This window comes from Bombina bombina, chromosome 5 (assembly GCF_027579735.1).
Source record: "Bombina bombina isolate aBomBom1 chromosome 5, aBomBom1.pri, whole genome shotgun sequence".
Classification (NCBI taxonomy): domain Eukaryota; kingdom Metazoa; phylum Chordata; class Amphibia; order Anura; family Bombinatoridae; genus Bombina; species Bombina bombina.
The window spans coordinates 845,399,042-845,421,387 of NC_069503.1; the positions used below are offsets into that span (position 1 = coordinate 845,399,042).

A 22,346-nucleotide genomic window follows, 5' to 3' on the forward strand; every position below is an offset into this window, starting at 1 on the left:
CATATCCACTCTAAATCAAACACAGCCATTCTTGTTATAATAAACAGACTGGCTATAATTTATCGATGCCAGTAGTTAATAATGTCATGCTCAGAGTTGAAACCCACCGGAACCAAACTTTTAAGCTTGAAAATCCAGTAGGTCTCTTGTCTACTTAAGACAGAGTCTATCTCCTCCCCTAGTTTTTTTTAGGGATCTGTTCAATGGCTTGCCATTTAAAGCTATTCACATCTTGGTCACGAACATCTAAAAAAATGTTGTGATAGCGCAGAACATGGTCTGTTTCCTGATATATAAGACAGGTGCTCTCTAACCCGGGTACCCACGTCTCATGTAGTTCTTCCAACATAGGAAGTAGAACACGTGGTACACTCAATTAAGTAGATGACATATGTACTCTTGCAGTTGATGCACCCTTTTGTCTCAAATACCTCACCAGTACTATGAGATTTGAAGGTACTGCTTATTTTGATATGATCACAGGAGGTACATGTCCATTTACCACATTTGTATGTTCCATTATGGTATAGCCATGAGCTAGATCTCTCGTCTTTGAGCATACATGGAGACAGTATATTGCCCAGGGATGCAGCTTGTCTGGCTATGAACATACATCCACCTTCTATTCTCTCCCTCAGTTTAACATCCCCCATGAGTATGGGTAGATTTTTATTCACTATCTGACAAATCTCTTTGTACTGATTGGAATAAGAAGTAATAAACTTGGGTTTAGACTGGTTAATGGATGATTTATCCACCGTATTACTTTTGTCAGCAAGCAGCCTTGATCTATCCATCTTGCTCACATTTTTGTGTGCTTTAGTCACCATCCAACCTGGATAACCCCTTTCCTTGAACCTGTTTCCCAAATCTATACTTTCTTTCTGAAATGTGTCATCCTCTGTACAGTTTCGTTGCACCCTCATAAACTGACCTTTAGTAATGCCCCTAAACACATGTCTGGGGTGATTGCTGCTAGCATGCAGTAAGCTGTAACCCGAGATCGGCTTCCTGTACAGGGATGAGACAACTCTCTTTTGCCGTGTTAAACCATTCAGGGTTATATCCAAAAAGGATATTTTATCTTTGCTCCACTCATGAGTGAACTGGACACCAATTTCATTGACATTCAGCTGTTGCACAAATTCTTTCGCTTTTTCTCAGTACATGAATAGTTAATTATTTGTGTCATCTCTCACTTTTTGCTTAATACTTAGCCATTGAGTTGCTTGTGTTTTAACCAATGAAAATGTTCTGCTTCCTTTTTAAGGTATGAACAGCTGTTTTTAATCAGGTCTATGATTACGGTCTTTTGACCGAAACCGGTCAGACTTTGCACTGGCTCTGTATGTATGGATCTAGTTCCTTACTTCCCTTTTTAATATGTTGCTAATAAAGTAAATATTCTTTTATCAGAAGGCATTGAATTATGGACTCTTTTTACTCTTTTTTTTGAATAGTAAATGATAGAAAGAGAAAAAAAGACCAAATAGCTGCCTAGCAAATTGGGCCCAATTTTAAAACATTCTAAAAAGCCCAAGAAGTGGCAAATGATCTGATAGAATGAGCAGAAATCAATATAGGTGGAGGCTGACTTGCCTCCAAGAAAGCTATATGAATCAGAAGCTTCAACCAAGAAGCCAAAGAAACAGCAGTAGGGCCTCTTGGACCATCCTGTCCACAGGATGAGTTTAACAAGTAACCAGATCAAATTTTTAGGAAAAAAAAAATCATCACAGAAAAAAAAAAAGTTACTGTTTCTTTAAATTTTAAAACATAATTTTTTACATTATTGTGCAGAAAGAACTAACTTAGTACGCAGTTACTGCACAACCTGTCAACCCTCTGCTGTTTGTAAATAATTTCAGTGAGAAACCTAAAGTTTTTGAAAAAGTTTGTGAAAAAGGGACCAATTTTTTTTATTTGATCACATTTGACGGTGAAATGGTGGCATGAAATATACCAAAATGGGCCTAGATCAATACTTTGGGTTGTCTACTACACTACAGCTAAAATTAACCCTAGAAGCTCCCTACATGCTCCCTAATTAACCCCTTCACTGCTGGGCATAATACACGTGTGGTGCGCAGTGGCATTTAGCGGCCTTCTAATTACCAAAAAGCAACGCCAAAGCCACTCCCCCAAGTGACCAGGAGTGGAATTCCCAGGAGTAATGGCTTGTGGACTCTCACCACCTTTATGAAAGATTGCAACACAAACCTAATGTCAAGTGGATAATTAGCAATAAATCATAGGTCTCATAAAAAAAACAACTCATAACAAAAAATTTGCTTGTATTATTTCTGTGAGGTTTTTTTGAACACACAATATATTAAAATATTTTATTTATTTTCATTCACTTACTGTCTATTTGCTTAATAATTTGGATATATGGCAATTACTATAAATTACAAATTTAAATTGTTCTTTTCACAATGGTACATTAAACATACTTGTCAGTAGTATTTGATTTATACCTATAAACACTGTTTGAACACATAGTTTATCTCAATTTTTTATTTATTTTGCATACTATATCAGTTTGTAAATATTCTGGATTGATTAATAATGCTAGAGTTGACAAATTGAAAATGGTGATGTAAAATAAAGCTACATTCTTTAGACCATATGTATTTGTAGTATTATTTACAATATTGTGTATTATGTAGTATGGGCTGTTCATTTCATAAACATATTTGAAACATTCATATATACAAAGCAACCCAAGACGCATACCTGTAATAGGAGAGGAATTGACAGAATAGGCTAAATTGCTGTCGATAGGTGCATATTCTGAGACAATATGTTTTTTCCTGAAAATATAAACAAAACAGATTATTAATCATTGATACAAGTACTAAATGGTGGAAAGCTGAAGCTTGCACAGTCAACCTATTTAAAAAAAGCAGAGGCTTATATAATACTTTGCACAATTGTAAACTGCACCAACTTACCTGTAACACCAAGATCCAATGACTAATGCAGAAAAGAGAAGTAAGAATGAAACATAGACTATCCACATGATGACAGCCATAGCATCCATGCCTAAAATAACCCACGGCACTGGAGGTGGAGGTGGTTGGGGTGGAGTACCACAGACCAGAGTGCAGTCCTGACAACTACACGGGGCACCATCCTCTTCTATTGACTCATTGCAACCTTTGGTTGCATTGTTCATGGGATCCATCTGAAGATAAGGGGCATCTGTACAGTAAAGAAGATCTATTGTAATATCCCAGTAAAAAAGTAGCTGTGAATATACATTAAACACGATTACCAGCTCAACATACTTTGCTATCAAATTAAATATTACATTTTTCTGTACAGACCCAGCACACTAGCTTTTTACTTAGCAAAATGGGTTTTCCTGTTGGGGCTGTACTACTTACTTACATGTCTCTTTAAAAAAGTTAAACCTGGTTAAGCCATCTACCACCTACCTGAGAAAATGGGAGTGATGGTGAAAGGAATCTGTCCATTATCTTTGTTAAACATGTACTGGATCCAATTGGTGGCATTACAATCTTCAACATTCTTCCCACACATTATGCCCAAAGCTTTCACATTGCTTGACGGGGCTTCCACATCCTTGCAGGCATTGAACATTGCTGAAAAAAATAAATAAATACAATACAGCTCATCTACTGGAAGCTCTGGTCCACATAGAAATCACAAATGTCTTCTTAATTTGCCAGCAAACTCACATTAGTAAATAATTCTGGCACTGTTCCTTAATTAAAATGCTTTCTTCTGAAGAATGAAGAGCCTAACATAGCAAGCCGTTTAACAAAGAATAAAAAAAAAAAAAAAAATGCAACCATTTTAAAAATGTTAACCTGTATGTACCATACTTTCTGAAATTTAAAAATGTCAGTACAATAAAACCAATAAATATTTAAACAGTTAAATTGACTGCTATGGGCGATTCTCTGCACAGTATTTGATTCAAAGTCTGTGCTTCAACTGGAGGCGGTATTCACACTATGGGCCTGATGATCTAAAACTCTGCTCAAGTGAAATGATATAAAATAATCCTCTAGCACTGCGAGATCCCGGTTTAATATTTTTAAGAAAAATGTTTAGACTGTTCCCAATAAAATGTAATATCGTGAAACAGGTCTATTTTTTGTTTTCTATAAAAACCATATCCGTCTTGAAGTAATAATTCCTCCGTTCTCATAAAACAAACGCAAATATAAAATATTTGCTGCAAAAATGGGATAAACTCCCCTCATCATTAACTGGTAGAATCCACCTATTTAAAATGGTAGCCCTACCCAAGTTACTTTACCCCTTACAGATGCTCCCTCTACTTTTGATGCAACATGACACTAAAACAATACAATCTGCTCTGGGTCAATTTATTTGGAAAGGTAAAAAGGGAAGGATAGGCAGATCCTGTTTGGTCATGCCATTCACTAAGGGTGGGCTGCCCCTCCGGACATTCTTTGGTACAACTGGGTGACATTAACAAAAATAGTATTGGACTGGCTGGTTGGGTCTGAACGTTTTATAATACCTACCCTAGAGGCAAGCCTTCTTCACCCAATAATTCTAGCTTTCTTACCCCATGCAAAAACTAAATTTATGCTTACCTGATAAATTACTTTCTTTTACAATATGACAAGTCCACTGATTTCATCCTTACTTGTGGGATATTAACCTCCTGCTAACAGGAAGTGGCAAAGAGCAGCACAGCAGAGCTGTATATAAAGCCCCTCCCTTCCCCTCCAGTCATTCGGCCGAAGGTTATAGGAAGAGAAAAGGAAAGGCTAAAAAGGTGCAGAGGTGACTGAAGTTTACAAAAAATATAAAGAAAAACTGTCTTAAACAGAACAGGGTGGGCCGTGGACTTGTCATATCGTAAAAGAAAGAAATTTATCAGGTAAGCATAAATTTAGTTTTCTTTTACAAAGATATGACGAGTCCACGGATTTCATCCTTACTTGTGGGAAACCAATACCAAAGCAATAGGACACGGATGAAAGGGAGGGACAAGACAGGAACCTAAACGGAAGGCACCACTGCTTGAAGAACCTTTCTCCCAAAGATAGCCTCAGAAGAAGCAAAAGTATCAAATTTGTAAAATTTGTAAAAAGTGTGAAGGGACGACCAAGTCGCAGCCTTACAAATCTTTTCAACAGATGCATCGTTTTTAAAAGCCCATGTAGAAGCCACAGCTCTAGTAGAATGAGCCGTACTTATTTCAGGAGGCTGCTGTCCAGAAGTCTCATATGCCAGGCGGATGATACTTCTCAGCCAAAAAGAAAGAGAGGTAGCTGTAGCTTTCTGACCCCTACGCTTTCCAGAATAAACAATGAATAATGAAGATGATTGACGGAAATCCTTAGTTGACTGTAAGTAAAACTTTAAGGCACGGACCACGTCCAATTTATGTAACAGACGCTCCTTCTTAGAAGAAGGATTAGGACACAAGGAAGGAACAACAATTTCCTGATTAATATTCTTATTCGAAACAACCTTAGAAAGAAAACCAGGTTTGGTACGTAAAACCACCTTATCAGAATGAAATATGAGATAAGGCGAATCACACTGTAATGCTGAAACCTCAGAAACTCTTCGAGCAGAAGAAATAGCAACCAAAAACAGAACTTTCCAAGATAACAGTTTAATATCTATGGAATGCATAGGTTCAAACGGAACCCCTTGAAGAACTCGAAGAACTAAATTCAAACTCCAGGGAGGAGTAATAGGTCTAAATACAGGCTTAATTCTAGATAGAGCCTGACAAAAAGACTGAACATCTGGTACATTTGCCAAACGTTTGTGAAACAGAATTGACAAAGCTGAAATTTGTCCCTTTAAGGAACTCGCTGATAACCCTTTCTCCAATCCTTCGTGGAGAAAAGACAGAATCCTAGGAATCATAACTTTACTCCATGAGTAACCCTTGGATTCACACCAATAAAGATATTTACGCCATATCTTATGATAGATTTTTCTAGTGACAGGCTTTCTAGCCTGTATCAAAGTATTGATAACCGAATCAGAGAATCCTCGCTTCGATAAAATCAAGCGTTCAATCTCCACGCAGTCAGCTGCAGAGAAATTAGATTTGGATGTTGAAAAGGACCTTGAATGAGAAGGTCCTGTCTCAATGGAAGTTTCCACATTGGCAGAGAGGACATGTCCACTAGATCCGCATACCAAGTCCTGTGTGGCCACGCAGGCGCTATCAGGATCACTCAAGCTCTCTCCTGTTTGATTTGAGCAATCACGCGTGGGAGGAGAGGAAACGGCAGAAACACATAAGCTAGGCTGAACAACCAAGGCACTGCCAAGGCATCTATCAGTTCGGCCTGAGGATCCCTTGACCGGGATCCGTATCTTGGAAGCTTGGCATTCTGTCGGGATGCCATCAAATCCAATTCCGGTCTGCCCCATCTGAGAATCAATGAGGCAAATACATCCGGGTGAAGTTCCCACTCCCCGGATGAAAAGTCTGTCGACTTAGAAAAACATAATTTATGTAAGAAATTACCTGATAAATTCATTTCTTTCATATTAGCAAGAGTCCATGAGCTAGTGACGTATGGGATATACATTCCTACCAGGAGGGGCAAAGTTTCCCAAACCTCAAAATGCCTATAAATACACCCCTCACCACACCCACAATTCAGTTTAACGAATAGCCAAGAAGTGGGGTGACAAGAAAGTAGCGAAAGCATCAAAATAAGGAATTGGAATAATTGTGCTTTATACAAAAAAATCAAAACCACCACAAAAAAGGGTGGGCCTCATGGACTCTTGCTAATATGAAAGAAATGAATTTATCAGGTAAGTTCATACATAAATTATCTTTTCTTTCATGTAATTAGCAAGAGTCCATGAGCTAGTGACGTATGGGATAATAAATACCCAAGATGTGGAACTTCCACGCAAGAGTCACTAGAGAGGGAGGGATAAAATAAAGACAGCGAATTCCGCTGAAAAATAATAATAATCCACAACCCAAAACAAAAGTTTTTAATCTCAAAATAATGAAATTATAAGCAGAAGAATCAAACTGAAACAGCTGCCTGAAGTACTTTTCTACCAAAAACTGCTTCAGAAGAAGAAAACACATCAAAATGGTAGAATTTAGTAAAAGTATGCAAAGAAGACCAAGTTGCTGCTTTGCAAATCTGATCAACAGAAGCTTCATTCCCAGGAAGTAGAAACTGACCTAGTAGAATGAGCCGTAATTCTTTGAGGCGGGGATTTACCCGACTCTACATAAGCATGATGAATCAAAGACTTTAACCAAGACGCCAAAGAAATGGCGGAGGCCTTCTGACCTTTTCTGGACCCAGAAAAGATAACAAATAGACTAGAAGTCTTTCTAAAATCTTTAGTAGCTTCAACATAATATTTCAAAGCTCTTACTACATCCAAAGAATGTAAAGATCTCTCCTTTGAATTCTTAGGATTAGGACACAATGAAGGAACCACAATTTCTCTACTAATGTTGTTAGAATTCACAACCTTAGGTAAAAATTTAAATGAAGTCCGCAACACTGCCTTATCCTGATGAAAAATCAGAAAAGGAGATTCACAAGAAAGAGCAGATAACTCAGAAACTCTTCTAGCAGAAGAGATGGCCAAAAAGGAACAGAACTTTCCAAGAAAGTAATTTAAAGTCCAGAGAATGCATAGGTTCAAACGGATGAGCTTGTAAAGCCCTCAGAACCAAATTAAGACTCCAAGGAGGAGAAATTGACTTAATGACAGGTTTGATACGAACCAAAGCCTATACAAAACAATGAATATCAGGAAGAATAGCAATCTTTCTGTGAAAAAGAACAGAAAGAGCAGAGATTTGTCCTTTCAAGGAACTTGCAGACAAACCTTTATCCAAACCACCCTGAAGAAACTGTAAAATTCTAGGAATTCTGAACGAATGCCAGGAGAATTTATGAGAAGAACACCAAGAAACGTAAGTCTTCCAGACTCGATAATAAATCTTCCTAGACACAGATTTACGAGCCTGTAACATAGTATTAATTACTGAGTCAGAGAAACCTCTATGACTAAGAATCAAGCGTTCAATTTCCATACCTTCAAATTTAATGATTTGAGATCCTGATGGAAAAAAGGGCCTTGAGATAGAAGGTCTGGTCTTAACGGAAGAGTCCAAGGTTGGCAACTGGCCATCCGAATGAGATCCGCATACCAAAACCTGTGAGGCCATGCTGGAGCCACCAGCAGCACAAACGAACGTTCCATTAGAATTTTGGAAATCACTTTTGGAAGAAGAACTAGAGGCGGAAAGATATAGGCAGGATGATAATTCCAAGGAAGTGATAATGCATCCACTGCCTCCGCCTGAGGATCCCGGGATCTGGACAGATACCTAGGAAGTTTCTTGTTTAGATGAGAGGCCATCAAATCTATTTCTGGAAGTCCCCAGATTTGAACAATCTGAAGAAATACCTCTGGGTGAAGGGACCATTCGCCCGGATGTAACATCTGACGACTGAGATAATCTGCTTCCCAATTGTCTACACCTGGGATGTGAACCGCAGAAATTAGACAGGAGCTGGATTCCGCCCATACAAGTATCCAAGATACTTCTTTCATAGCCTGAGGACTGAGAGTCCCACCTTGATGATTGACATATGCCACGGTTGTGACATTGTCTGTCTGAAAGCAAATAAACGATTCTCTCTTCAGAAGAGGCCAGGACTGAAGAGCTCTGAAAATCCAAAATGTTGATTGGTAATCTCGCCTCCTGAGATTCCCAAACCCCCTGCGCTGTCAGAGATCCCCATACAGCTCCCCAACCTGACAGACTCGCATCTGTTGAGATCACAGTCCAGGTTGGAAGAACAAAGGTAGCCCCTTGGACTAAACTATGGTGATCTATCCACCACGTCAGAGAGTGTCGTACATTGGGATTTAAGGATATTAATTGTGATATCTTTGTATAATCCCTGCACCACTGGTTCAGCATACAAAGCTGAAGAGGTCGCATGTGAAAACGAGCAAAGGGGATCGCGTCCGATGCAGCAGTCATGAGACCTAGAATTTCCATGCACAAAGCTACCGAAGGGAATGATAGAGACTGAAGGTTTCGACAGGCTGAAACCAATTTCAGACGTCTCTTTTCTGTTAGAGACAAGGTCATGGACACTGAATCTATTTGAAAACCCAAAAAGGTTACCCTTGTCTGAGGAATCAACAAACTCTTTGGTAAATTGATCCTCCAACCATGTCTTTGAAGAAACAACACAAGTTGATTCGTGTGAGATTCTGCAGAATGTAAAGACTGAGCAAGTACCAAGATATCGTCCAAATAAGGAAATACCGCAATACCCTGTTCTCTGATTACAGAGAGAAGGGCACCGAGAACCTTTGAAAAGATCCTTGGAGCTGTTGCTAGGCCAAACTGAAGGGCCACAAACTGGTAATGCTTGTCTAGAAAAGAGAATCTCAGAAACTGAAAGTGATCTGGATGAATCGGAATATGAAGATATGCATCCTGTAAATCTATTGTGGACATATAATGCCCTTGCTGAACAAAAGGCAGAATAGTCCTTATAGTTACCATTTTGAATGTTGGTATCCTTACATAACGATTCAATATCTTTAGATCCAGAACTGGTCTGAAGGAATTCTCCTTCTTTGGTACAATGAATAGATTTGAGTAAAACCCCAGACCCTGTTCCAGAACTGGAACAGGCACAATTACCCCAGCCAACTCTAGATCTGAAACACATTTCAGAAATGCCTGATCTTTCACTGGGTTTATTGGAATGCGAGAGAGAAAAAAATCTCTTCGCAGGTGGCCTTACCTTGAAACCTATTCTGTACCCTTGTGAAACAATGTTCTGAATCCAAAGACTGTGAATCGAATTGATCCAAATGTCTTTGAAAAATCGTAACCTGCCCCCTACCAGCTGTGCTGGAATGAGGGCCGCACCTTCATGTGGACTTGGGAGCTGGTTTTGACTTTCTAAAAGGCTTGGTTTTATTCCAGATTGGAGAAGGTTTCCAGACAGAAACCGTTCCTTTAGGGGAAGGGTCAGGCTTCTGTTCCTTATTCTGACGAAAGGAACGAAAAAGATTAGCAGCCCTGTATTTACCTTTATATTTTTTGTCCTGAGGCAAAAAAGTTCCTTTCCCCCCAGTAACAGTTGAAATAATAGAATCCAACTGGGAACCAAATAATTTATTACCTTGGAAAGAAAGAGCAAGCAAAGTTGATTTAGAAGACATATCTGCATTTCAAGTTTTAAGCCATAAAGCTCTTCTAGCTAAAATAGCTAAAGACATATACCTGACATCAACTCTAATGATATCAAAGATGGCATCACAAATAAAGTTATTAGCATGTTGAAGGAGTTTAACAATGCTATGAGTATTATGGTCTGATACTTGTTGTGCTAAAGCCTCCAACCAAAAAGTGGAAGCGGCAGCAACATCAGCCAAAGAAATAGCAGGCCTAAGAAGATTACCTGAACATAAATAAGGTTTCCTTAGAAAGGATTCAATCTTCCAATCTAAAGGATCCTTAAAGGAAGTACTATCTGCCGTAGGAATAGTAGTACGTTTAGCAAGAGTAGAGATAGCCCCATCAACTTTAGGGATTTTGTCCCAAAGCTCTAATCTATCAGATGGCACAGGATACAAGAAGGAGTAAATGAAGTACCCATATTATTCCATTCCCTAGAAATTACTTCAGAAATAGCATCAGGGACAGGAAAAACTTCTGGAATAACCATAGGAGGTTTAAAAACCGAATTTAAACGCTTAGTAGATTTAGTATCAAGAGGACTAGAATCCTCCATCTCTAAAGCGATTAAATCTTCTTTAAGTAAAGAGCGAATAAATTCCATCTTAAATAAATATGAAGATTTATCAGTGTCAATATCTGAGACAGAATCCTCTGAACCAGAAAAATCCTCATCAGAAACAGACAAATCAGAATTATGACGGTCATTTAAAATTTCATCTGAAAAATGAGAAGTTTTAAAAGACCTTTTACGTTTATTGGAAGGAGGAATAACAGACATAGCCTTCCTAATAGATTTAGAAACAAATTCTCTTATATTAACCGGAACATCCTGAGAATTAGATGTTGAGGGAACAGCAACAGGTAATGGTATATTACTAATGGAAATACTATCTGCATTAGCAAGCTTATCATGACATTCATCACAAACTACAGCCGGAGGAACAGTTACCAAAAGTTTACAACAAATACACTTAACTTTGGTAGAACCAGCATCAGGCAGCATCTTTCCAGAAGTAGATTCTGATCCAGGGTCAATCTGAGACATCTTGCAATATGTAATAGAAAAAACAACATATAAAGCAAAATTGTCAAATTCCTTAAATGACAGTTTCAGGAATGGGAAAGAATGCCAATGAACAAGCCTCTAGTAACCAGAAGCAATGAAAAATGAGACTGAAATAATGTGAAAAAAAGCTGGAGATTAAAATGACGCCAACATTTTTTAGCGCCAAAAAAGACGCCCACATTATTGGCGCCTAAAAAATTTTGGCGCCAAGAATGACGCCACATGCGGAACGCCGACATTTTTGGCGCAAAAACGTCAAAAAAAATGACATAATCACGAACAACTTCCGGCGTCAAGAATGACGCCGGAAATGACAAACAAAAATTTTTGCGCCAAAAAAATCCGCACCAAGAATGACGCAATAAATTGAAGCATTTTCAGTCCCCGCGAGCCTAACAGCCCACAGGGAAAAAAGTCAATTTGAAAACAATTTTTTAAGGTAAGAAAAAAATTGAATATTCATATGCATTAACCCAAATAATGAAACTGACTGTCTGAAATAAGGAATATTGATCATCCTGAATCAAGGCAAATATAAGTTTAAAGACATATATTTAGAACTTTATATATAAAGTGCCCAACCATAGCTTAGAGTGTCACAAAAAATAAGACTTACTTACCCCAGGACACTCATCTACATATAGTAGATAGCCAAACCAGTACTGAAACGAGAATCAGTAGAGGTAATGGTATATAAGAGTATATCGTCGATCTGAAAAGGGAGGTAAGAGATGAATCTCTACGACCGATAACAGAGAACCTATGAAATAGATCCCGTAGAAGGAGACCATTGAATTCAAATAGGAAATACTCTCTTCACATCCCTCTGACATTCACTGCACTCTGAGAGGAAAACTGGGCTCCAGCCTGCTGCGAAGCGCATATCAACAAAGAATCTAGCACAAACTTACTTCACCACCTCCACGGGAGGCAAAGTTTGTAAAACTGAATTGTGGGTGTGGTGAGGGGTGTATTTATAGGCATTTTGAGGTTTGGGAAACTTTGCCCCTCCTGGTAGGAATGTATATCCCATACGTCACTAGCTCATGGACTCTTGCTAATTACATGAAAGAAATCTGCTTCCCAGTTCTCTACTCCTGGGATGTAGATCGCTGACAGATGACAAGAGTGGGCCTCCGCCCAACTGATAATCTTGGATACCTCTATCATCGCTAAGGAACTCTTTGTTCCCCCCTGATGATTGACACATGCCACAGTCGTTATGTTGTTCGACTGGAATCTCATGAATTTGACAGAAGCCAACTGAGGCCACGCCTGAAGCACATTGAATATTGCTCTCAGTTCCAGAATATTGATTGGAAGAAGAGACTCCACTTGAGTCCAAACACCCTGAGCCTTCAGGAAGTTCCAAACTGCACCCCAGCCCAGAAGGCTGGCATTTGTTGTCACTATCACCCACGAGGGTCTGCGGAAACAAGTTCCTTGGGGCAGATGATCCGGCGACAACCACCAAAGAAGAGAGTTTCTGATCTCTTGATCCAGATTTATCTGAGGAGATAAATCTGCATAATCCCCATTCCACTGTCCGAGCATGCACAGTTGCAGTGGTCTGAGATAAAAGCGAGAAAACGGAACAATGTCCATTGCCGCTACCATTAATCCAATTACTTCCATACACTGAGCCACTGATGGCCGAGGAATGGACTGAAGTGCTCGTCAAGTATTTAGAATCTTTGATTTTCTGACCTCCGTCAGAAATATTTTCATGAGTTCCCAAGAAAGGAACCCTTGACTGTGGGACAAGTGAACTCTTCTCTATGTTAACCTTCCAGCCGTGAGTTCTCAGAAAAGACAACACTGTGTCCGTGTGAGAGTTTGTCAGATGATATGTTGAATCAGAATATCATCCAGATAAGGCGCCACCGCTATTCCTCGCGGTCTGAGAACCGCCAAAAGAGACCCTAGAACCTTTGTGAAGATTCTGGGTGCTGTGGCCAACCCGAAAGGAAGAGCCACGAACTGATAATGTTTGTCCAAGAAGGCAAACCTTAGAAACCGATGATGATCCTTGTGGATTGGAATATGAAGGTAAGCATCCTTCAAATCCACGGTAGTCATATATTGACCCTCCCGGATCATTGGTAAAATTGTTCGTATTGTCTCCATCTTGAATGATGGAACTCTTAGAAATTTGTTTAGACACTTGAGATCTAAACTGGGTCTGAACGTTCCCTCTTTTTTGGGAACCACAAATAGGTTTGAGTAAAACCCCTGTCCCTGTTCCAATTTTGGAACTGGACAAATTACTCCCATAGTAGAAAGGTCTTTTACACAACGTAAGAACGCCTCTCTTTTTATCTGGTTTGCAGATAACTTTGAAAGATGAAATCTCCCTCTTGGGAGAAAGTCCTTGAATTCCTTGAACGAAAATTATTCTGTTTACCCCTCATTTTAACCGACTTATCCTGAGGTAGGGCATGGCCTTTACCTCCTGTAATATCAGAAATGATTAACTTCTTCTGGCCCAAAAAGGGTCTTACCGTTAAAGGGAATGGCTAAAAGCTTATGTTTTAATGACACATCAGCAGACCAAGATTTGAGCCACAATGCTCTACGTGCTAAAATAGCAAATCCTGCATTTTTTGCCGCAAATTTAGCAATTTGAAAAGCGGCATCAGTAATAAAAGAATTAGCTAGCTTGAGAGCCTTAATTCTATCTAAGATGTCATCTAATGGAGTCTCAACCTTAAGAGACTCTTCTAGAGCCTAAAACCAAAAAGCTGCTGCAGTAGTTACTGGAGAAAAGAAAATTGTAGGCGCTAAAGGACTGTGACCCAGCTTAACTAGTGAATTCCCCTCCAAGAATACAATGTAGCAAAAGCAATGTCAAAATTAAAGTTAAGCGCTAAAAGCAAGGGTATAAATAAGTATAGTGTAGATAAACGTGAATGAAGTGTCCAAAATTATAATATATCTTCAATGTATTACTGGATGGATATATATATTATATCAGGAAAGAGACAGAGGCATATATATAGTATCAAATGGAGAATTCCAAGCAGCAATTTATTATACTATTTAAAAACAGATAGGTGTCTAGAATCTAAAACGATACAATGTAAAATAAAGGGACGTCTCCCTTAAACAGAGTAATTATACATATAAAATAAACATAAAAGAACGATTAGTTCAGTACTTGCGCTTTATCGAAAGTGTAACGATATCCCAAAATTGAGGAAAGTTGTTTGCTTGCCAAGTGGCACAAAAGTCAACTATTATGTTGCAGGCCTTAATTACCCGGTGTGTATAGTTGGCGTTACTGGTTGAAAATAGAAGCGCCTTTTTGTGTAGAGGTAATGTGACGTCACGTTCTATGATGGCAGGTGATGTTATCGTGGTAACCCCTATTCCTTAGTATGGAAGGAAGTCCTGGGGGATATTAAGGCAATCTTTGCGGTCACGAAAATTGACTAGTAGAAATTCTTTGTGCTTCAAATAAGCAGGGTTTTATGTAGACTTCTTGAGCCTTACTTTGGACTTTGCGGTCGCTATGTAGCGACTGATGGTGCCGAATAATGTTGGTTCTCCAGACTTTATTTACCAGAGATAGCAGGTGGATCCTTCAAGTGGATAACTTGGTTGTCGTTAGTAACGACTGGAGGATCTTGAGATGTAGAAGTGGGTCTTTGCGGTCGCTAGTAGCGACTAGGTTATCCTTTGTTGAAAGACTTGGCGGTAGCAAATAGCGACTAGGAAAGCAAGTGGATCCTTCAAGTTGAAGACTTGGTGGTCGTTAGGAACGACTAAAGCATCTTAGGATGTATAAGAGGGTCTTTGCGGTCGCTGGTAGAGACTGGGTTATCCTCTGTTGTAAGACTTGGCGGTCGCAAATAGCGACTAAGAAATTCTTTAATGATGGTCAGTTGTGGGGTCGCTAGTAGCGACTAGGAGTTTCTCTGTAAATAGGTTGGTGCCAAATGGCACAGCAGTTGGTAAAATTTGTTGTCAGTTGGTGCCAGCATGCACATAAATAATTGATGTAAAAGTTCAAGTAGGAAGTCCTTTAAAGCATAAAGATGTTATCAAATAACATCAATTATAGGATAAATAGCAGAAAGCACAGTGTCAGGTCAACGCGTTTCGCCCTTAGGCTTTATCAAGACATGTTGGTCTGTGCTGCTATCAGAATATTTAAATGCCTGCAGTTAATCTGATTGGCTGTCTCAAACAATTAATTAAAGGTGGAATATGTGAATAGGGTGTTGAGATACTTAAGGTGGAATCTTTCATATAGAAGGTAGTGGACTACTTATCAATAGTAGTGGTGATTGTAAAAGAAAATATTGTAATATAACCAGAACTGTTTGTAGTATACAGTAATCCTATAGCAAAGAAAGAGGGATTGAAGAATGTAATGAAATCGAAAATTATGAGTATTGTAAACAGCGTGACACCAAGGATATAAATAAATGTATATTCTATATATACTGTATATAGGTTCTAAGAGGATGTCCATATATGTGGATAGGGACAAGTTATTCATGAATTCTATCGACAAGTTATACAATATAGTGTATCGGTATCATAGGGGAAGAGAAAATGTTAATAATAGTGATCAACTATAAGAAAGGGGAGATGTCTAACTCTGAGTTAAGCCCTCTTGGGTGTAAGGTGTCCATATCATAGATCAATTTGGCTTCTAGTTTTAGGAGTTGTTTTTCCAGATTGCCCCCCCCTCCAATTTAGTTTAACTTTAGCTAGGCCCCAGAATCTAAAATGCTTCAGATTATTCTGATGGCTTTCTCTAAAATGTGAGTACAGATGTGTGTCGAGATTCCCTCTATCTATACATGAAAGGTGTTCTCTGATCCTCTCACGGAGTGTCCTGGTGGTTTCTCCTATGTAATATTTCTTACAAGAACACTCAATAATGTAGATCACCCCTTTGTCTTGGCATCTTATAGTTTCTCCAATTTTAAACTTAAAATCATTCACTTCAATTTCTTTTAATTTAGAGCTATATTTACATGAGCGACATCCAAAACATGGGAAAAAAACAGAAAAGTTTCTTTTCTTCTAAGCTTACCTCATAGCTATTTCTTTTTATGGATTTTAGTTCGCTCTGTGCTAGGGTACTTCTGAGATTTTTTGCTCTTCTGTAGATTATTTTTGGATATACAGATACTTTGTCTCCTATTATTGGGTCCGCTTGTACTAAGTGCCAATGTTTTGTTAGAATTTTTTTAATTAGACTATTATTACAATTGTAATCTGTAATAAATTATACTTCTATGGTGTCTTTTTTATCTTCATGATTTGTTGCATGTTTGTCAGTCTTGTATTTTAAGAGGTTTTTTCTATCTATTTTGTCTACCTCTTCCTTTGCTGAATTAATAATTCTTTCATCGTAACCTCTTTCTTTGAATTTATTCTCTAGAATTGATATTTGTCTTTCATAATCTGTATGTCTGGAGCAATTTCTTTTGATTCTTAAATATTGCCCTTTAGGTATATTATTTTTCCACCTTTCTAAGTGGCAGCTTTTATAATGTACGAAATTGTTAGCATCTACCTTCTTAAAGTGTGTTGACGTAATGATTTGATCGTTTATCACTTCAATTTCTAGATCGAGGAAGATTGCTTTATTCTTACTGTATGTGTACGTGAAATTGATGTATAAAAGATACATAGACGATATTATATTTGTATGGAAGGGAGAAGAATCTGAGCTAAGAGAAATGTGTGATGACATGAATAAGAATGACAGGAACATCAATTTCACGTACACATACAGTAAGAATAAAGCAATCTTCCTCGATCTAGAAATTGAAGTGATATAGCTCCCTCTACCTTAGGGACTGTTTGCCATGAGTCCCGAATGGTATCTGATATGGGAAACATTTTCTTAAAATTAGGAGGGGGAGAAAACGGTATACCTGGTCTATCCCATTCCTTTCTAATAATTTCCGAAATTCTCTTAGGAACCGGAAAAACATCCGTGTAAGTAGGTACTTACAAATATTTATCCATTTTACACAATTTCTCTGGAGGAATCACAATAGGGTCACAATCATCCAGAGTCGCTAAAACCTCCCTAAGTAACAGGCGGAGGTGTTCAAGCTTAAATTTAAATGACATAGCGTCCGAATCTGTCTGAGGTAAAACATTCCCTGAATCAGAAATTTCACCCTCAGACAGTAATTCCCTGATCCCCAACTCAGAGCACTGTGAGGAAACATCAGAAATAGCTAATAAAGCATCAGAGGATTCAGTATTTACATTAATACCTGACCTACTGCGTTTACCCTGCAATACTGGTAATTTAGACAATACCTCTGTAAGGGTAGTTGACATAACTGCAGCCATCTCCTGCAGACTAAAGGAATTAGACGCACTAGAAGTACTTGGCGTCGCTTGTGTGGGCGTTAAAGGTTGTGACACTTGGGGAGAATTGGATGGCATATCCTGATTCTCTTCAGACTGAGAATCATCCTTAGGCACACTTTCTTTTTATTTAAAATTTGCTTTTTACATTGTAAGGCCCTTTCAGTACAAGAGTTACACAATGTTAGAGGGGGTTGCACAATAGCTTCTAAACACATAGAACAATGAAAATCCTCAATGTCAGACATGTTGAACAGACTAGTAATACCACAAAAGTCGTTTAAACACTTATTTATTGCATAAAATAAACATTTGAAAAAACGTGTATTGTGCCTTTAAGAAAAGAAAAAGTGAACAATTTTTCCAAAATGCTCAATTGACGTTAAATTAACTCCAAATTTAACTTAAGATCATTCTTTCATTGTCTCCCATGTCACATTGCCCAAATAAAGTCAACCAATGATAAATATAATATAGGGACTCCAGTAATACCCCTCTTATAAATTAGGATTACTGCTTACCCCATTCCCATACAGGGAAATAATGCCAGCCAGTTCTGATACACCAAGTCTCCTCAGAATAAAAAAAGGCTGCACATACCTTAATGCTGCTTGTAGCATGAAACCGGTCTCCACACTGAAGATGTCTCATGGTTACCTTCAGAAGTCTTGTGGGAACCAGCATGGATCTTAGTTACAACTGCTAAGATCATCAACCTCAGGGCAGAAATCTTCTTCCATATACCCCTGAGGAAAATAGTACGCACCGGTACCATTTAAAATAAAAAACTTCTTGATTGAAGAAACTAAAACTAACACCTCACTTTACCATGTCTTCCTAGTATAACACAGGCAAAGAGAATGACTGGGGGTGGAGTGGAAGGGAGGGGCTATATATACAGCTCTGCTGTGGTGCTCTTTGCCACTTCCTGTTAGCAGGAGGTTAATATCCCACAAGTAAGGATGAAATTCGTGGACTCGTCATATCTTTGTAAAAGAAATTAAATACTTTGCCCCACAGATATCCTTTGAGGGCCTGAGCCAAAGTATGTAAACTGTAGGGTATACAATTCACTACCAGCAAATTCCTCCCTATTCAAGGTAATTTACACTTTATGCAAGGCTACACTACACCAAAGAAGTGTTTAAAAAATGGCAAGCAAAAACATAATTTATGCTTACCTGATAAATTCCTTTCTTCTGTAGTGTGATCAGTCCACGGGTCATCATTACTTCTGGGATATTACTCCTCTCCAACAGGAAGTGCAAGAGGATTCACCCAGCAGAGCTGCATATAGCTCCTCCCCTCTACGTCACTCCCAGTCATTCGACCAAGGACCAACGAGAAAGGAAAAGCCAAGGGTGAAGTGGTGACTGGAGTATAAATTAAAAAATATTTACCTGCCTTAAAAACAGGGCGGGCCGTGGACTGATCACACTACAGAAGAAAGGAATTTATCAGGTAAGCATAAATTATGTTTTCTTCTGTTAAGTGTGATCAGTCCACGGGTCATCATTACTTCTGGGATACCAATACCAAAGCAAAAGTACACGGATGACGGGAGGGATAGGCAGGCTCTTTATACAGAAGGAACCACTGCCTGAAGAACCTTTCTCCCAAAAATAGCCTCCGATGAAGCAAAAGTGTCAAATTTGTAAAATTTGGAAAAAGTATGAAGCGAAGACCAAGTTGCAGCCTTGCAAATCTGTTCAACAGAGGCCTCATTCTTGAAGGCCCAAGTGGAAGCCACAGCTCTAGTAGAATGAGCTGTAATTCTTTCAGGAGGCTGCTGTCCAGCAGTCTCATAAGCTAAACGAATTATGCTACGAAGCCAAAAAGAAAGAGGTGTAGCGGAAGCTTTTTGACCTCTCCTCTGCCCAGAGTAAATGACAAACAGAGAAGACGTTTGTCGAAATTCCTTAGTTGCCTGTAAGTAAAATTTTAGAGCACGGACTACATCCAGGTTGTGCAGTAGACGTTCCTTCTTTGAAGAAGGATTTGGGCATAAAGAAGGAACAACAATCTCTTGATTGATATTCCTGTTAGTAACTACCTTAGGTAAGAACCCAGGTTTAGTACGCAGGACTACCTTATCCGAATGAAAAATCAAATAAGGAGAATCACAATGTAAGGCTGATAATTCAGAGACTCTTCGAGCCGAGGAAATAGCCATTAAAAATAGAACTTTCCAAGATAACAACTTTATATCAATGGAATGAAGGGGTTCAAACGGAACGCCCTGTAAAACATTAAGAACAAGGTTTAAACTCCATGGTGGAGCAACAGTTTTAAACACAGGCTTAATCCTGGCCAAAGCCTGACAAAAAGCCTGGACGTCAGGAACTTCTGACAGACGTTTGTGTAACAGAATGGACAGAGCTGAGATCTGTCCCTTTAAAGAACTAGCAGATAAACCCTTTTCTAAACCTTCTTGTAGAAAAGACAATATCCTAGGAATCCTAACCTTACTCCAAGAGTAACCTTTGGATTCACACCAATATAGGTATTTACGCCATATCTTATGGTAAATCTTTCTGGTAACAGGTTTCCTAGCCTGTATTAAGGTATCAATAACTGACTCAGAAAACCCACGTCTTGATAAAATCAAGCGTTCAATTTCCAAGCAGTCAGCTTCAGAGAAGTTAGATTTTGATGTTTGAAGGGACCCTGTATCAGAAGGTCCTGTTTCAGAGGTAGAGACCAAGGTGGACAGGATGACATGTCCACCAGGTCTGCATACCAAGTCCTGCGTGGCCACGCAGGTGCTATTAGAATCACTGATGCTCTCTCTTGTTTGATTCTGGCAATCAATCGAGGAAGCAACGGGAAGGGTGGAAACACGTAAGCCATCCTGAAGTCCCAAGGTGCTGTCAGAGCATCTATCAGGACTGCTCCTGGATCCCTGGATCTGGACCCGTAACGAGGAAGCTTGGCGTTCTGTCGAGACGCCATGAGATCTATCTCTGGTTTGCCCCAACGTCGAAGTATTTGGGCAAAGACCTCCGGATGAAGTTCCCACTCCCCCGGATGAAAAACAGAATTTATGTTTACCTGATAAATTTCTTTCTCCAACGGTGTGTCCGGTCCACGGCGTCATCCTTACTTGTGGGATATTCTCTTCCCCAACAGGAAATGGCAAAGAGCCCAGCAAAGCTGGTCACATGATCCCTCCTAGGCTCCGCCTACCCCAGTCATTCGACCGACGTTAAGGAGGAATATTTGCATAGGAGAAACCATATGGTACCGTGGTGACTGTAGTTAAAGAAAATAAATTATCAGACCTGATTAAAAAAACCAGGGCGGGCCGTGGACCGGACACACCGTTGGAGAAAGAAATTTATCAGGTAAACATAAATTCTGTTTTCTCCAACATAGGTGTGTCCGGTCCACGGCGTCATCCTTACTTGTGGGAACCAATACCAAAGCTTTAGGACACGGATGAAGGGAGGGAGCAAATCAGGTCACCTAAATGGAAGGCACCACGGCTTGCAAAACCTTTCTCCCAAAAATAGCCTCAGAAGAAGCAAAAGTATCAAACTTGTAAAATTTGGTAAAAGTGTGCAGTGAAGACCAAGTCGCTGCCCTACATATCTGATCAACAGAAGCCTCGTTCTTGAAGGCCCATGTGGAAGCCACAGCCCTAGTGGAATGAGCTGTGATTCTTTCGGGAGGCTGCCGTCCGGCAGTCTCGTAAGCCAATCTGATGATGCTTTTAATCCAAAAAGAGAGAGGTAGAAGTAGCTTTTTGACCTCTCCTTTTACCTGAATAAACAACAAACAAGGAAGATGTTTGTCTAAAATCCTTCGTAGCATCTAAATAGAATTTTAGAGCGCGAACAACATCCAAATTGTGCAACAAACGTTCCTTCTTTGAAACTGGTTTCGGACACAGAGAAGGTACGATAATCTCCTGGTTAATGTTTTTGTTAGAAACAACTTTTGGAAGAAAACCAGGTTTAGTACGTAAAACCACCTTATCTGCATGGAACACCAGATAAGGAGGGGAACACTGCAGAGCAGATAATTCTGAAACTCTTCTAGCAGAAGAAATTGCAACTAAAAACAAAACTTTCCAAGATAATAACTTAATATCAACGGAATGTAAGGGTTCAAACGGAACCCCCTGAAGAACTGAAAGAACTAAATTGAGACTCCAAGGAGGAGTCAAAGGTTTGTAAACAGGCTTAATTCTAACCAAAGCCTGAACAAAGGCTTGAACATCTGGCACAGCTGCCAGCTTTTTGTGAAGTAACACCGACAAGGCAGAAATCTGTCCCTTCAGGGAACTTGCCGATAATCCTTTTTCCAATCCTTCTTGAAGGAAGGATAGAATCCTAGGAATCTTAACCTTGTCCCAAGGGAATCCTTTAGATTCACACCAACAGATATATTTTTTCCAAATTTTGTGGTAAATCTTTCTAGTTACAGGCTTTCTGGCCTGAACAAGAGTATCGATAACAGAATCTGAGAAACCTCGCTTCGATAAAATCAAGCGTTCAATCTCCAGGCAGTCAGCTGGAGTGAAACCAGATTCGGATGTTCGAACGGACCCTGAACAAGAAGGTCTCGTCTCAAAGGTAGCTTCCAAGGTGGAGCCGATGACATATTCACCAGATCTGCATACCAAGTCCTGCGTGGCCACGCAGGAGCTATCAAGATCACCGACGCCCTCTCCTGATTGATCCTGGCTACCAGCCT

The 22,346-nt window shown here is 39.3% G+C and overlaps 1 protein-coding gene across 1 annotated transcript in view; it reads right to left on the reverse strand.

Moving 5' to 3' along the window:
• NPC1 (NPC intracellular cholesterol transporter 1) overlaps positions 1–22,346 on the reverse strand; it is a 322,060-nt gene that overhangs the window by 180,829 nt on the left and 118,885 nt on the right. The window contains exons 5-7 of the mRNA XM_053714975.1: positions 3,441–3,608; positions 2,955–3,204; positions 2,737–2,813 (exon numbers count right to left, since the gene is read on the reverse strand). Of these exons, the coding sequence (XP_053570950.1) occupies positions 2,737–2,813; positions 2,955–3,204; positions 3,441–3,608 (495 nt within the window). The remainder of the gene's footprint in view (positions 1–2,736; positions 2,814–2,954; positions 3,205–3,440; positions 3,609–22,346) is intronic.